Below are 17747 nucleotides of genomic sequence, written 5' to 3' on the forward strand. Positions count from 1 at the left end.
ACAAGTAGCCAATCAGCACAAGATTTCCCTGTAAACTAGGGTTTTTTCCTACAGACTTCTAAGAGGGTTTGAGATCTATAGTCCTATGAGGAAAACCTATGGACTTGGCAGGTCTGTGAAGTAGCTGGTCTGTTGGAAGCTGACCAGCTGGACCACACTGTCATTTCAATCCCTGTAGGAGAACTCGTAATTGTGGCAACTGCTTTGCAAATTATGAAGTACTTTTTTTTTTCCAGTAAACTCTCAGGTCAGACTTCAGTCTTCTGTGATAACACACTCAATTATCCAAAGATTTCATGGGTTTAAGACTAAGTAGTAGATGTTCTGCTTGCGTACTTTAGAATTTTCTGCTCTGTTACTTATTGGATGCCCCCTTTTTTTGCTGAAAATCGGTAAACTATTTGGGGTATAGCTTCTGTTCTGTGTCAGTTGTAAGTCATATTTTTCAACGTGTCTTATTGAATAGGTTCTTTATATTTGTGTTCCATGTGAAGCAAAATTTTCCTGACAGTAAACTGCTCTATTTGTTTTGTTTTATACTACAGGGATATGACCAAAATATACAAGGCAAATGAAAGACTTGCCTGAGTTATAGAAACAGGAGTTTCAAAAATTTTTAAATATAACTCTAATTAGTATCATTAATTTTCACAGTGTTATAAAAATAAAGTGCCCATATTATTTCATGTTCCTAGGTTACTATTCGAGCTTCTGTTGGACCTCTTCAATCTGGAACGTCTGCCACATCTTTTAGCACAAGCACCTCCACATTTCAGTTATCTCCCAAAACTAAAAATACCAACACTAAAAATCACAACAAATCTAATACAAATAAATCAAAATTAAAATCATCAACTATACAGAAGAAGCAAAACACATTTACTAGCAGCAGCAGCAGCAAAAAAAAAAAAAAAGTTGCCAATACAGCATTGCATAATCTAAGGTAAAATCTTTCAGTTAATACTGTTCTAAAGTATATTTTGAACATACTTACAAAAAGTAGGCAAAGATCAGTTCATGAAGATAAAGCTTTTTGGAACACAGGGGATTTGTGACGTGGTTGAGTTTGGCAGGGAGAGCAGGTTCATAAGAAAGACGCTAGTATCTTGATATTTGCATACCAATATCTTGATATTATTTTTATCTTTATTCTTCCCCATGTGATTTGTTGTTTTGTTAACAACAGACTTCCTGGCAATGGAAGAGCAGGACAGATGATGTGGAAAGTACTAATTTCCTACAAAATTGAGACTTTTCACTGGGTCACTGTACAAAATCATATTTTGTTGAAATATTGAGTCTCCAGGCAGAGTCTGCTAAAGATGACCTGCAAAGGGAAATACAGCTGTGCTTGTGTTCCTTTTAGCTTCTTTATGAGGTTAAAAAGAAATCATTTTGTTTGTAGGGTTTTTAAGGTTTTGTTTGTTTGTTTTTCCTGTTTATTTTTAAAATTAGGAATTCAGGTCTTGTCTGTCCTAGAAGGCACTCTGGTGACTGGAGATGTAATGAAATTGTTCCAGAAGAGTCAAGAGATTGAAAGCTAAGCTATTGAGAAGAGAAAGGATCTTTAGTTTGATTGTATAAAACTTTTTTTTAATAGCTATTTAACTTCAGTGAATAACATTTTGGATACAGAATGCCTTTGCTAAAGATTAACAATCCTGCTTCTTCAATTGAGGTACTAAACCTCACAATAAATGTGCTTCAGGACATCCAACTGGGCCTCCAACAAAATTATGGAGGATCAGACTTAACTTTCTTCATTTAATTTTTCTGTAAAGTTTGTGGGGTATTTTGAGGGTGGATGGGATGGGAAGGTATCTGAGAGGAGATCCCCAGTCCTTTTCCACACAGCTTAGAGAAGCAAAAAGCAGGCAAATAACTTTATTTAAAAGTCCTTTGCAGATAACCACTGAGTAAGTTTTAAGATCATTAATGACACACTGTAATTAGAGGGGGGAAAATGTTCTTGAGTGTTTTTTTAAGAAGTATGCGCTAATACGAATTTAAACAGTACTTAGTATATAGGCTCTACCATGACCAGCTAACATTTTTAAAAGGTGTTAAACTGTCTACAGTAGGTACTAAGTGGTGTTTAAAATCATGTTAGTCAATACATTGTTAAAAAGACCCTCTTTTTACTTGTCAAAGCAATGGTGTTGGGGCTTTAAAATAAGACCTTTTAAGTATATTAAGTACGTCCCCTTAATATATTAACACTAACAGTATTTGCTTCATTTGTATTACTATTAGGTATCGTTTGGGAGTTCATAAATGCATTGAATGTTACTCAGAAATAAAAGATTTTGCAAGTCACTTTCCAGCATATGTCCATTGCAGCTTATGCAGATACAATACTAGCTGTAGCAAAGCCTATGTGAATCACATGATGAGGTGAGAACTCTTCAAATTTTTATAATTATAGTCATGGTTATTTTAAAATATTTTTCTTAAACCTATATAAAATTATGTTAACTCTTCCTGTGAGCTGTATCTTGTATTTGTTTCATAGGACTGAGGAAAACTATAGGCTTAGATTTTCAAAGCAATGTTAATGACAGATGTGTGGCTAAATCCACTGCACTGGTACTTGCTATTAAAAAAAAAACAAAAAAACTCAGACTATAAGGACCCTGTGTATAGAGTGAAGCATGGTATTGCAGGAAGAGAAAAAATGGTCTCGTGGCTGAGGCAGTGAAATGACACCCTGCAGAACTGGGTTCTATCCCTGCCTCTGCCACAGAATTCTTATGTGAGGTTGGGCAAGTAACTTAAACCAAATTTTTCACAGGTGGTCAGTAATGATTTGTTCCTCATTTTCTAGCCACCCACCTTGAGACCTTAGTGTTTGAATTGAAGAAGTGCAGTTCAGTGACAGCTACAACTGAAGTCTATGGGATCTGTGCTTTAAACGTATGCAGTGCTATATAATGAGATGTTCTCTGAAAAATCAGGCCCTTGGTGTCTAAAATTGGCCACCCAAAATTAGTGGCTACTTTTTTGACCCTATTCTCTCTGTGCCTCAGTTCTGCATCTGTAAAATAATACTGCCTTATCTCACAGGGGTAATGTGAAGCTAAATTCATTGATGTTTGTGAAACAGTCAGATACTACAGTGATGATCGTGATAGAAAAGCCCATGAGAAAATTAATAGTTCTGTATTTAGTGCAGTGTTTGAATAGTGATGCAGTAAATAAGGTGTGGAGCCTCACACACAATGAGGGTAAATCAAAATGTTGAATAGCTGCTCATTAAATGAGCACTGCTCATTTTGTGCACTGAATGAGGCAGGGGTACTGTGGAAAAAATGTGATCATATAATTAAGGACTATATAATGAATACGCACACTGGGAATGAGTTACGGTTGAATTGGCAACCTTAAATTCTGGCATTTTCTAACTGAGTGCTTGACTTTGCAATCTTAATGTTTCAGCATTTTGCGTGTATATATGTAGACATGCCTGTGCCCATTTACACACACGGACATGTAGTGGTGTCAGTGTCCATTTGAGTTTCTGGATGAAGTGATGTATCATATTACAAACTCGCTGGTTTCTAGTTAGTTAATAGGAGAACCTTCTGTGCTAGCAGCCAGCAGCTGTATAGCTATCTTGTGGCTTTAGTCTCTCTTATATATTAAGAGAGATCTCATATGCACATTTATTAAGCTGTTGTTTAAGCCTATTGAGTATAGTCCATAAATGATGCCTTGTTTCCAAACCATAGCAGAGCCAGAGCAAACTGGAATACTGATACTGATAACAAATATATAGCTTATTTTAATTACTGTAAAACATGAAGATAATAGTTAAACCTTTAGAAGTTCAGAATATATTCTTAGTCTGTTTTATCTATTTTTACAAATGACTTACTACTTGTTTATGTGCAAACACAAAAATTCAAACTACTTATTCAGAGACAACGCTATGCTATTGCCATATTATGATAGTGATTGTATCTTGAAAATTAAACTTCAGAGTACTTCAGCTAATCATGACTGAAATGTTTTTGTCCAAAAACCACATTCCTCAGAAAGTACTTAAAAGTTTTCTAAACGGATACCTTGTAAAGGATAAAGACATACTTATTTAACTGGTAGTCTAATCCTGAAAATATATAACAACTAGTGATGTTTTAAAGATGTTGGTGTATTATTTCAGTATTTTGAACAGCGAGTGAGATGCATGAACCTGTGAACTCTTTATGTACCATATTTACTACTTTAGAACAGTACATGGACAGACAATAAAAGTCCTTTATTTTCATGTCTTACAACAGGCAACTTGCAGTACCATTTATGGTGTAGTTATGTGGAATACTGTACTCAAAAAGACCTGCCCTCTATATAGAAAAATAGCTAAAATTATATTTTCTTCTCTGTAGCTTTCATAGTGCTCGTCCAAGTAAAAGATTTTGGATCTATAAGAAGCATTCAGAAGAACTAAGGTAACTCTTATTTTCAGTTGCAAATTATTCTTTGTTTCATTCTCTCTTTAATATACACTCTTATACCTGTCTAGTCGCTTAGTTAATATTAGATATAAGACCTGTATTTGAGGTTCAAACTTTGGAACTCTTGATCTTGTGGGTTGCCACAAGTTGGAAGTAGCATGGAAGTGAAAATGTTTATGCAGGGGAAGTGAAGCTTCTTGTGGGAGAACTAATAATGTTTAATGTAGCTGCAGATAAATAAAGCAACTGTCTACATGTCTCTTCCACCCTTATTCCCCATCCCTGCCAAATTTTCAAGAGAAGAACTTCCTCTCACGCACCTGCTATCTATAATGTTTGGAATACTCCAATAAAAGTGCTAATAATGGCACTTTCTTTTTATTATGTTTGTACAGTGCTTAGCACAGTGGGGTCCTGGTATATGACTAGGGGTCCTACATACTACCTTAATGCAAATAATAAATACTTAAGTGCACAGAAAGATGATGTTGATTTACATAAACGTTACATACATGTACATTGTATTTTAATGGGATCTGCACGTAGTCTCAAACTTTATATGCCACAAGTAGAAGAAAATCTTTCATAACCTTGTACTACTCACTCTTTTTACCCCCCCCCCCTTTTTTCTTCTTCTCCTTTTTAGGGGTGTTACTGTCGTGTGTCTTAATTGTGATTTCCTAACTGATGTTTCTGGCTTAGATAAGATGGCCACACATTTGAGTGAAAGACATACTCATACTTGTCAAGTTATTATAGAGAATGGTAAGTACATGTAGTATATTTTATCTTTATATATTGAATATTAATAATATAATATTTTAATCTACCACATTATTGGTGGTTCTTGTGCAGTTACATCCCAAAATGAATGCTAATCTTTCATAAATTGGGTGAAATTATATCTTGTATTGGACCAGCTTCTGTTGGTGACAGTGACAAGCATTCAAGCTTACACATAACTCTTCTTCAGGTCTTTGAAATGTATTCAGAGTGTCACAGCTAAATACAAGGTGGAACAGATTGTTTAGCGTAAGTAGTTACTCCCTTGAAATATGTATTGTTCAAGGTGAAGTGGTCCATTAACACCTTTCCAGTAATGGAGGGAAATGGGGGTGTGGTTAGTGGGTTATAGATTGTTGTAATAAGCAATAAAGCCAATGCCTTTCTTCAGTCCATGATTTTTAATGTTTAGCAAAGTTATGAATTTAAGCTCCAAGGCTCATCTTTTGAAGCCTGTTGTGCAGGTTTCCTTTGTTACTCCTGAGTGCATTCTGTGCCAAAAAAATAAAAATTCTGCACACAATATTTAAAAATTCTGCACATTTTATTTTTCAAATAAATGTGGAGGCTCAAGCATGGTATTGGGGAGCACAGGCCACTGGCTGCACAGAGGTGGGAGATCACAGTGCAGCTCCCCAAGGGACACAGACTCAGCAGTGAGGCTGCACCCAACCCTGACACAGTGCAAGGACCAGACGTGCCCCACAAACACCCTGTGGCCCTGCCCTCTGTGCTAGGTGCACCAGGTGTGGGCGGGCAGACTCAGCAAAGCAGGATCCAAGTGTGGGGAGGATCCAGGTGTGGAACGAAAGGGTTCTGTGTGGGGCAATCTGGGTGCGGGCGGGTCAGTGGAGGATCTAGGTGCAGGGGGGATCTGGATGCACAGGGGCTTGTTGGGGGGTTCTGGATGCAACGATAATGGGACTTTGCAGGGTGTCCAGGTGAAGGTGGTTGGGCTCAGTGGAGGGGGCGGGGTCTGGGTGTGAGGGGTCCAGTTGGGGCTAGGTGGGGTGGTCCAGGTGCAGGGGGAGTGGGACTCATCAGGCGGGGGGAGTTGAGGCTCGGCGGGAGGGTCTGAGTATGAGGGGATCTGGATGCACAGGGGTTGGGCAGATGGGGGAGCAGCTCCCTCTTCAGGGATCTCTCCCCCTGCAGCTGAGGAGTGATGGGGGATGGAGAGGAGAGTTTGCAGAGCTTCCTTCAGCTGGGAGAGAAATCTGGGGATGGGTCTGACCCGGCCATGGATGCTGTGCAAGGGAAGAGGAAGTCCTGTCCTCCCCAGCCCAGCCGGGACTAGCAGCAGAGCCTGGTGCATGGTAGGAGCCACTAGCCAGGTCTTCCCCAGTCCCGCCTCTTGCCCCGCTGTGATTTACCTCTCTGCTGGCTGCCCTGAGCCCCCAAAACATACTGCTGGGGAGAGTCGCATGACTGCTCTTGTAGCTTCCCTTTGCTTCCCTGTCAGAAAGTCATTTTTCTGCGGGGAAGCAAAGAAATCTGCAGGGGACATAAATTCTGAGCATGTGCAGTGGTGCAGAATTCCCCGAGGAGTACTTTGAGGATTAGGGCTGAGGTCAGCTATAGAGAGATTATTTTGTGAAAAGTGTTTACTCACAAGTGAAACGGTGTTTTTGTCTTACCATTTTTCTGTGTGAGTTCACTTGAGAATGTAGTGATTGTCTGCTTTCACCCATGTAGCTATTGTTGGGCATTTTGTGCCCTGGATGAGGTACGACATGTGTAGGACCCATTGATCTGGAAAGGTGTGTTGTGGGAGGTGTTGATCATCTTAGCAATGGGGATATGTTTACAAATTTTGTGGTGGTGTTCTGGCAGGGTCTGGTGCTGCTTGGAATTAGTATGTCCTGGTCTCTGGGGAGCTTGCTTCTGACAATGAGCTTGGAGAGGTTGGGGGCATTGTTTCAAGGTCAGATGAGGGGATTTGGGAAGATTTCTTCCAGAATGTCGTCCTCATCTAGTATGGGTTGAAATTGTTTGATGATACCCCATAATGAGCTCCAGTGAGGGTGGTAGGTGACAACTAGGGGTGTGCAGTCGAGCAGGGGGGGATGGGTTATTTCTGTATTGAAGCAGGTTCTCTTTGGGTATTTGGATGGCCCATTCTCTGGTGGAGTGTCCTTGTTTGGTGAAGCTGTTTTTAAGTGTGTTAAGGTGTATGTCCCAGACTCTTTTCTATCCTATTCTGTGGTGTTTGAGTGCCTGGCTGTCAATAACCGATATCTTGGTGTGTTTGAGGTGGTTACTGGATCTATGAAAGTAGGTGTGGGTGATCCAGGTTTGGGTTTTTTTATAAATTGTCTGTAGGGTTCCAATGTGGAAGCTGATCATGGTGTCCAGGATGTTGATGCTAGTGTGGAAGTGTTTTAGAGTTTTAATGGATGGGTGGTGGAAATCAGTGAGGGAGTTTAGGTCATCTGTCCAGAGGATGAAATATCACTGATATATTTCAAGTCCTGTATATCACTGGTTTTGTGGTACATTTGTCCAGAAATTCTTCTTCAAGATGGCTCATGAAGAGGTTGTAATATTGGGGAGCTACCCTAGTACCCATGGCTTGGCAAAGTGGTGTTGTTGAAAGTAAAATTCTAATGGGTAAGGATGAAATGGATGATCTTTAATGATGATATTTCAAGGTGTATTTTTTAATACAGAATTAATCCTTTATTTTTAATTCCAGTTTCCCTAGGTTGCCCAGCTGCTGAACACATTTCTGAGTAAGTTTTTATATTTGTTAACATCTAAAATGTAGTTAACTTAATTTGTATTAATTAGATATGGTCAAAAGTTGCACTATGAATATGAGCTCCTTCGAATTTCATCGTATTTGAGGCGCGTGGATAAATATTCTTAGCTCTCTGCTTGTCTTCATAGTTTTAGTTCTGGATTGTATCCTAACTGGAGAGGACCTATTATCCAGGTATGGTTTGGCCTTAGACAAAATCTCTAATGAATACTACTTTCAAGATTTTTGTCCAATTTTGCAAAAATTGTTAGATTATCTGAGAGATTTTGGCACTGATCCATCCTGAACTGAAGCCTAAACTAATCTGAATCTGAACACTGCTTCAACCCATTTCTAATATTAACACTGTTTAATGAATCTTTAATGTTCTTTGTTGGGTTACAGTGAAGATTTTGGTTTTATCTGAACTAAACAAATGAGGATTTAGTTATGACATTTAGAATGAATCCGAGGTAATTTATATGATAAAGGTGTGTGCTTTTGTCACTAGTTTTCTTAGATGATGTGCAAAGAAAAAAATTTACCTTTTTTAGGGCTGTCGATTAATTGCAGTTAACGCACGTGATTAACTCAAAAAACTAATCTCGATTAAAAAAAAATTAATCATGATTAATCGCACTGTTAAACAATAGAATACCAATTGAAATGTATTAAATATTTTTGGATGTTTTTCTACATTTTCAAATATATTGATTTCTATTACAACCCAGAATAGAAAGTGTACAGTGCTCACTTTATATTATTTTTTATTACAAATATTTGCACTGTAAACAAAAAGAAATAGTATTTTTCAATTCACCTCATACAAGTACTGTAGTGCAATCTCTTTATCATGAAAGTTGAACTTACATGAACTTACATGGTATTCTTTTATTGTTCTATTATTATTCTGTTGTTCTATTATTGTTTAACAGCGCCATCACTAAAGCTCCTATAATACTACTAATATGCACGCCAACCTTCTGGAAGCTGGCCAATAGCTGGACACCCTGAGTAGTGTAGACACTAGTCTGCAGAACCAGTGTGTGTGAGACGTGACACTTTTGTGATCAAAGTGGCTGGCTTTGTTTGAATGTAATTTGGTATACACGAGGCTGTCTACATTTTTTTTTTTTTTTTTTTTTTTTAAATTCCCATGCTCTGCTAGGGTATGATGCTCATTCCCTGTTTCTAGAAATAATCACAATAAATAGATTTTTTTATAGGTTTTCAAATACAAAATAAAACTAAAATTCAGTTATAGCATATATTTCCTGTGTGTGTGTGTGTGTACTTTTTGCAATGAGAGAAGTATATTTCAATATCTGTAGTATGTTATAGAGGTACTACAGTTAAGATTAAGTTAAGTTTTGCACTGAAAGAAGGGATTACTCTTTTTGTTATGTATGAAAATTACAGCACACCCTCACCCAAATTATACCACTTCTTGAGTAAAGAAAGTTCTGAGGATTTATAAATAAATCTGTTAATTAGTTTGAGTTAAATTCATTTTAAAATGGGACCTTTTAAGAAATTTTGCATCCTGTGGCAAAACTGTTTTTGTAATGCCTGATGATCTTAATAACAAATAACACAGACTCTTCAAATTTCCCATATAGTTAAAACTCAGTAGAATCTTATGACTAGGCTTCATTTGAAGAATTTTTTCTTTTTAGAATTAGTGGCCATTCGTTGCTGCTGGGTATAACTGAAAGTTTCTTTTTTATTCTTCAACCACTGTTAATCTTAAGAGAAGTCCACAAAGAACAGTCATCTCTCAAACTAGCCATCATCTCCTGTTGTTCTCAGTGTGACTCGGGCTATAGGCCTGTATCTGCACTGAGTTGCTCCTCGCAGTGCTCCTATTTACCTCTTGACAGCACAGGAAACTGCCATATTCCTAGTGGGGGAGCTGGGCTTCTCTTCAGTTGGGAACAGTGAGGTAGTCACCATTTTGAAGAGAACACTTCTTCATGAGTTTTTCAGGAGAATGGCTTAAAGCTGTCAGAACATACTTGTGAATTTGGCCCTAAAAGATTTAAGATTGATACTACATTTCTTCAAATTATTGGAAACATCACATAGTAGTATTTTCTTTAGGTTTCTTGTTTAGTGTTCATGGATGAAATCTTTAATATTATAGAATCATCAGACTGGAAGGGACCTCAAGAGTTCATCTTGTCCAGTCCCCTCCACTCATGGCAGGACTAAGTATTAGCTAGACCAGTGGTTCTCAAAGCCGGTCTGCCGCTTGTTTAGGGAAAGCCCCCGGCAGGCCGGACCGGTTTGTTTACCGGCCGCGTCCGCAGGTTTGGCCGATCGTGGCTCCCAGTGGCTGCGGTTTGCCACTCCAGGCCAATGAGGGCTGCGGGAAGTGGCATGGGCAAGGGGCGTGCTGGCCGCCCTTTCCGCAGCCCCCATTGGCCTGGTGCGGCAAACCGCGGCCAGTGGGAGCCGCGATCGGCCGAACCTGCGGACGCGGCAGGTAAATAAACTGGTCCGGCCCGCCGGGGGCTTTCCCTAAACAAGCGGCAGACCGGCTTTGAGAACCACTAATCTAGACCATCCTTGACAGGTGTTTGTCTAACCTGCTCTTAAAAATCTCTAATGATGGAGATTCTATAACCTCCTTAGGCAATTTATTCCAGTGTTTAACTACCTTGACAGGAAGTTTTTCCTAATATCCATCCCAAAGCGTTTTTGCTGCAATTTAAGCCCATTGCTTCTTGTCCTATCTTCAGAGATTAACAAGAACAATTGATCTCCCTCGTCCTTGTGACAGCCTTTTATGTACTTGAAAACTGTTATCATGTCCCCTCTATCGTCTCTTCTCCAGATTAAACAAACCCAGCTTTTTCAATCTTCCCTCATAGGTTATAGAGTAACAGCCGTGTTAGTCTGTATTCGTAAAAAGAAAAGGAGTACTTGTGGCACCTTAGAGACTAACCAGTTTATTTGAGCTTGAGCTTTCGTGAGCTACAGCTCACTTCATCGGATGCATAGCATATCGTGGAAACTATGTTTTCTAGACCTTTAATCATTTTTGTTGCTCTTCTCTGGACTTTCTCCAATTTGTCCACATCTTTCCTGAAATGTGGTATGCAGAACTGGACACAATCTTCCAGTTGAGACCTAATCAGTGTGAAGTAGAGCGGAAGAATTACTTCTCATGTCTTGCTTACAACACTCCTGCTAATACATCCTAGAGTGATGTTTCTTTTTTGCAACAGTTCCTTTTTCTTTACACTGTTGACTGGTATTTAGCTTGTGATCCACTTTAACCTCCAGATCCCTTTCTGCAGTACTCCTTTCTAGGCAGTCACTTCCCATTTTTTATGTGTGCAACTGATTGTTCCTTCCTAAGTGGATGCCACTTCATTTTTTATTGGTGTTCCTACTCACGATTAAATACTTCAGAGTATTCTAAATCCCTAACCGAAAAGAGTGGTTTTAGTGCGTCATTTATTGTACACAATCTTAACACTTGATTTACTCTGTTTTTCTCATTGTTAATTAGTTTTACATTAATATAATGCTAAGTGCTACAAAAAACAGTATGATCTTTGGTCCCCTTGAATATATATATCATTCTATATCATAAATCAGGATGTAATAAATAATCATAAATGGGTCTACATAACACTAGCAAAGTCATTATTAATACCTACCAAGGTGGTGGTATTAATCAACATAAGTTTTATGATATGTCCATAGAGAATGTTTAAAGATTATTGAAATGGTGTTTATTAACATTTGTTTTTTCTTGGATTAGTCAATAGTAGAACAGCACTTAGGCTGGATGACATTAGGCTTAGTTCTGGTGTTATCTGTTTTTCATAAAATTTAAATTACTGTTTCTCATGCAAGTTATATTGCACATTGTAGAAGCAGTCATTAAGCCTCACTGAGGTCATGAATAATTTAATTCATGATTAATAACATTACTACTCGGGTCTGATAGAAACAGCACCATATGTCAGCTGATTAAAATTGACTTTAATGCAACATCAACAAGGAAGATATAGCCACAAGCAATTTCTAAAACAAAAAGTCTTTGAAAGGTTAGATTTTATATTAAAACTGATGACTTAACAAGGTTTTGTCGGACATACGTACTACTTGCTATCTCTGCAGTAGCATTTTCTCATATAAACACAGAAAATCAATCAGGGTGATGTTGTGATAAGCTGTTTAATTAATGTGGTTTTAGAAGTCAATAAATTTAAATAATTTATAGCTGTCTAATGTATGGATTGTACTTGTGAAGATATTTTTGGGGAAGACTATCCTCTAAGTGATAGTTGAAGGTCAATTTCAACATTTTACAACATTCCAAAAAAACCCTTTATTCTTAGCTATTGGATGCAATAAATTATACAATTTAAGAAAGACATATGCAACAGTTTTGTTGTAGGAATGTTTCTGTTTAATTTCATTGTGTAGCTGTATGAAAGAAACATGTTTTAACTTTGTAAAATATAGCTACTTTTATATATAAATCTTAGGAATTTATTTGGTTAAAGCAGTGATTCCGTCATAGTTTGAGAGGTTGTCTGATTTGTGGGAAAGATGCATCATCTATCATCAAATAGACTTACAGCAACTATTAGCAGAACAGTATTTCTTGAAGTTTTGTGAGATTATTACTTTGCTTTTTTCCATCAATGAAATAAATGGGAAAGGGTCACACGAAACAAGTTTGTGTACAACTTACTACGTGTATACAATAAATGTTTTGAGACGTTAAAATATGAAATAGATTTTAAGCCAGCTCAGACCATTTGAACAATAAAAATAAATTTCAAGTTCCTGTGGTATTTTTCTTACTGTAAGTATAATATTTGTCCTATTTTCATCTTTATTTTTAATATTAATAGTACAATATGAAAACTCTGAATCTTAATTCATTATTCACTAGGTTAAAGGCAACTTCTCTCTCTCTGGTGGAGATTTCAAAGTCTGAGGTAATATTTTATTATAATGTCTATAATGGTTAACCGACTGGGAAGATACTACTTAAATACATATGTACGTACTGCTGTATAATAAGACTAGTATGTCCAGGACATGCATTTGTTTTGAAGAATCAAGCCTTGTCCTGCATTGTCATCTGTTTTCAAATGACATAACTAAAATGTCCCTCTACTCAATGTCCTTTAAATTTGCTATATCTAGAAACTTCCAGTTGGCATTCAAATACTGATTGGACTGAAATGCCAATCTAATGAAGCCATTGTTAGTTGCCCTATGTATACTGCAAAGACTTAATGGAAGTGAGAAAGTGACTTTTAAAAAAAAAATTGCACTCTTTGTCATAGTTAAAACTAAAAATGTTGTTTAAAAACAACAACAAATAAACTTCAGTCATTCCTTTGCTAGTCTAGACTGCTTTTCTCAGATCTGCTCACATATCTCCCCTGCTCTGTGTGGAAGAGGGTAGTTGGAGTCTATCGCATATAGATTCTCATACCACCCACTCTCACTCCCTTAACGCCCTGCAGAACTTTCTCCTGTGGGTTGGGATTTGCAGAGTAATGGGCATACTTGGTGGAATAATGGACATTGTTCTCCTGTCTATCTTGTTGAGACTCTTCAGAAAAGAGAATCTGCAGTTACGGAAACCCCACTCTGCCAGTGGGTGGAGGGAAAGGCCTAGGATCTGGCACAGACCCGGTTTGTAATTAGCACTTGTTTCCTGCAGAACCGTAGTGGATCTACTGGGTTTGGGGACAGAAATGTGCCTCTCTTAAGGTTCTCCAGTTTTTTCTTTGTATGTTTTCATTAAATATTGTTGATACAGAGTATTAAGAATGTATTTTACATGTGTATAATGGGGCCTCATGTATTCCAGGATTCAGCAGCGTGGAATTTGCTGTGGAATTCACCCAATTGCCCTGCAGAAATGTGCTCTAGAACCTCTGCTTTCATTAAAAAAAAAAAATTAAATTTCTAGCCCTTATGATTTTTTTCATAGATTCCAAGGCCAGAATGGACCTCTGTGATCATCTAGTCTGACCTCCTGTATAGTACAGGCCATAGAACTTCCCCAAATTAATTCATAGAGCATATATTTTAGAAAAACATCCATTCTAGATTTTAAAAGTGCCAGTGATGGAGAATCCACCATGACCCTTGGTTAATTGTTCCAGTGGTTACCTTCACTGTTAAAAATTTGCACCTCATTTCCAGTCTGATTGTCTAGCTTCAACTTCCAGGTGAAGATTGCAGAAGATGCATTACACTGAAAAAATGAACAAAGTGCAGACCATTTCTTTGAGGTTTGCAGGGAGCCTGAAGCAGCCCTCAGAAATATGACCTGCCCCTTCAGCTTCGTCAGGGCCTCTTGGATTCTGATTCTATAGCTGTGGAATTGGTTATTTTTCCCCAGTGGCATGAAATGTTTTAAATTTTGCTGCAGCCAGGTGCTCGACATTTTGTTCCATATACCTGCTCTGCCTGGATCTGACTGCAGCTGTATTTTGCTCTCTAGTTTTTCCCTGTCAGGAGGCGTTAACTAGGTTATAGTGCATGCTTTCTGCTCTGTTTGATAATATTAGATAACTGGGTCAGAGACCAGAGCTGGAGTCAATTTACAGCCTGGATCTGGGGGAACCAAAAGCATAGGCTGGCCAGTTAGGTTGCCTTGAGAACATCATAGGGAGATGAGTTGCGGAAGTTATCTATAAGCTCACCCCTTCCTAGGTAGGCATGGGTGGGGAAGGAGGTTCTGTAGCAGGCCAGCTGTACATCATCATGGGATCCGAGGCATGGAGAGTGGAGCCAAGTCACCTACAGGACATAGTGAAAAATCCATAGTTGAAGATAATCTTTGTTGGAAATAATTTTAGGTCAGTGAGTATGAGCCATCATTGTGTGGTTTTGTTTTGTTTTTTTATATGAGTGAAGGGATCAGAATGAAGGCTATTTAGAACAGATTAACATTGCCATGGAATTTGAAGATGTTTGCTGTAGAATTTGGTCTCACTGTAGCAGAGTAAACAGATCCCCATATGTCATATGTACTGTATGTTACACTACAAAATATAGATACAAGTAGTATACAATACAAAAACAAAAAAGAAAAAACGATTTGACTAAAAAAAACCTCAATACAAATAATAGAAATTTAGGATACTTTTCTGAACATTACACATTAACAATTTTTCATTTTAAATTCAAAATCCATTTATAATTTTGAACAGTGACCATTATGAATTAAATTGCCTAATTTTATCATTTTAGGCCCTGACCCTTCATTGACTTCAATGGGGCTTTGCATGGGCTTACGGTTCTGCATTATGGCAGATGCTTTTATTAAACTCCTTTGGCCATTTCGAAATACCATCATTGGAGCACTCTTTTTTTACTTTTTTACAATTAGTTATTTTATACATGAAAGAATTAGCTCGTTTTTATTGTGCCTTCCAGTGCTGAAAAATCCCTTATCCTATTAAGATATGATCGTGGACAATTTGTTCTCCTATAAAGCTACCACACTAAGCACTTACAACCAGAGCCTGACAGTTTTTTCTGAGACAAATTTGTATGTCAGTCTTCCTTATCTAATACATCTCCAATAGATACTGTCCAGGAAGTGCTGTGTAATACTTTAAATTGCATTAACTTCACTTTTGTTTCCACTGATGGTCAACAAATCTGTAGTTCAGTCCTGATATTCTTCCTCCAAATGAACAACTGTGGGGACTCAGTTCTGCAGACCCTACTCAAGTGAGATGTGAGTGGGTCTACTTATATGAATAAGGGTCACAGAAATGTGTGCTAAAATGTGATCTACTTTTTCTTAACTTGGAAGACTGGTTGCAAGTGTCTGTACTAAGCTATCTACTGGATCCCTACTAACTTGCGGATCTGGGGAAATAGCAGTGTAAAATTCTTTCTGCTGCATTGCAGTATAATCAGTTGGTCATGGATGTAAAATAAAAAAATATAATTAATTATTACAGAAAAATTCAAGACCTAGTTTGCCTGAAGGAAAAACAGAAACATCAACTTTTGAAAGGTAAATATAAGGAACAGCTGCATCTCTTGAAATTCAAGTAGGTAAAATAACACATGTGCTGTGTTATTTCTCAGGTAATTGGGAGAAAATATTTTGACTAGTATTTGTATACTGTTAATTTTTTCATGGTAGAAAGTAATTTTTAAATAGCAGGTGTGTATTTACTCAACAAGACCTGGAACTTGGGCTATTGGGCTCCAAATTTTGTGTATTTGTTACAAGTTTTAAAGTCTTAATATTTGTAAACATACAGTCAACATTCAAAAAATAATTGCACCAAAAGACGTACGAAATACTGAAAAGAAGGATTATTTATTATGTTAATGAATCTGAATAGTAAAGGTATTTTCAGGAGAAAAATGGAGGGGTAAAATTGGGGAACATGCACTGTAATTAAGTAAATGTTTTTAAAAACATCGGTATGGCTTCTGAAAAACATATTTTCACACTTGTGAAAAGATACTCTTCAAAATTTGGAGGTTTTTGTAAAGCAATATATGTGAACTTGTTGGGTAATTAATTGTAACATACAGCAATACACACACATTGCTAACATTAATTCAGACTGGTTACATAGAAATCCGTGAATCAGTAAAATTTGGCATGAGTTGTGAAATAATGTACATTTTGTTTTGGGCAAAAGGTTGTTGGAAAAGTTCAATTTGTATAAAATGTGAATTATTACACCAAAATTATCATCCTAAAGTGGCCTATTACAGTTATTAATTTACAAAACCATGGTCCTGAAGTAGTCCTTAAAAGTTGTATGCCACAAATTTCTACCTTAATTATATTATTCTACATTCATACACATATGTAATGTCTTGTTTTTTAAAGACTGTATGTACTGTAAGCTTAATACAAAAGCCTGACAGTTACATTTCTACCCATAAAATGTTCTCTCTTGCTTTTCCCTGCTCTGGTCATACCAAAGACCACTTCTGAGGTATGTCTGATACTCTGACATTTTACTTTCACTTAAAATGCTTGCTTAATAATGGGAACTGAATGGCTCAGGTTTAGCAATGACTGCAAAGTCTCTCCTTTGCTAGATCACTGGTTCAAATCCAACCCAGGACAGTAGTAAATCATTCTAATCTTGGTACAGTAGACAATTGTGTATCATATTTACTAGCTTCTCCCTGCCTCCCCATTTGTATTTGTTGCAAATTTCTGCTTTGTAATGACACAGCTATTCAAGTCTGAAAATAGTTCAGTGGCCTAGAGGAAATGAGTTGATTGTTTCAGTCTAGTTCCTAGTGCACAGATCTCAACATGATGAAAACCACCACTATGGTAGTAGATTTTTAAAATATTGAAAACTGGGACAAGGCACCTCTGGTATCAATCATTTTTTAATCCTCCAAATTTTGTTGATCTGTTTGATTTTTAGGCCAATATATAACATAGCATTGACTAGTTTTGTTTGTTGACAGTATCCTCCTGGCAATTGGCAGTGGTCAGGACTCCATATTGATCCTTTTTAGTTTCATCAGCAGCCCTTGATACCATTGCTCAAGTCACCTTGCTCTCTCAGACTCATCAGTGGTCTAGTCTTTTCCCGTGTTTCACAATCCAGCCAATCCCTCCTGGCTCCATTGTCGGGCTTTTGAGTGAGAACTCAAGCATGAGCATAAAACCCATTCCCTTGTTATATCTCTTCTCTCAAACAAGAGGGTTGTTTACCTTTCCTTGGGACAGACTATAGGAATCTTCCCAGAAAATGAAAAATCCCCAAATATCCTAAATA

The 17747-nt window shown here is 37.5% G+C and overlaps 1 protein-coding gene across 8 annotated transcripts in view; it reads left to right on the forward strand.

The window, feature by feature from the left end:
• The window catches only part of ZNF280D (zinc finger protein 280D), an 81873-nt gene that overhangs the window by 55789 nt on the left and 8337 nt on the right, over positions 1-17747 (forward strand). For 3 of the 8 annotated variants that reach the window (XM_074966285.1, XM_074966286.1, XM_074966288.1), the window contains 7 exons: positions 696-943; positions 2254-2394; positions 4386-4448; positions 5101-5219; positions 7933-7969; positions 12896-12941; positions 15942-15997. In XM_074966285.1, the coding sequence (XP_074822386.1) occupies positions 696-943; positions 2254-2394; positions 4386-4448; positions 5101-5219; positions 7933-7969; positions 12896-12941; positions 15942-15997 (710 nt within the window). Of the gene's footprint in view, positions 1-695; positions 944-2253; positions 2395-4385; positions 4449-5100; positions 5220-7932; positions 7970-8126; positions 8173-12895; positions 12942-13828; positions 15922-15941; positions 15998-17747 lie in introns of those variants that run through there. The other 5 variants (XR_012641280.1, XM_074966289.1, XM_074966290.1 and 2 more) reach the window with 5 other exon arrangements.

Source organism: Natator depressus, chromosome 10 (assembly GCF_965152275.1).
Source record: "Natator depressus isolate rNatDep1 chromosome 10, rNatDep2.hap1, whole genome shotgun sequence".
NCBI classification, from domain to species: domain Eukaryota; kingdom Metazoa; phylum Chordata; order Testudines; family Cheloniidae; genus Natator; species Natator depressus.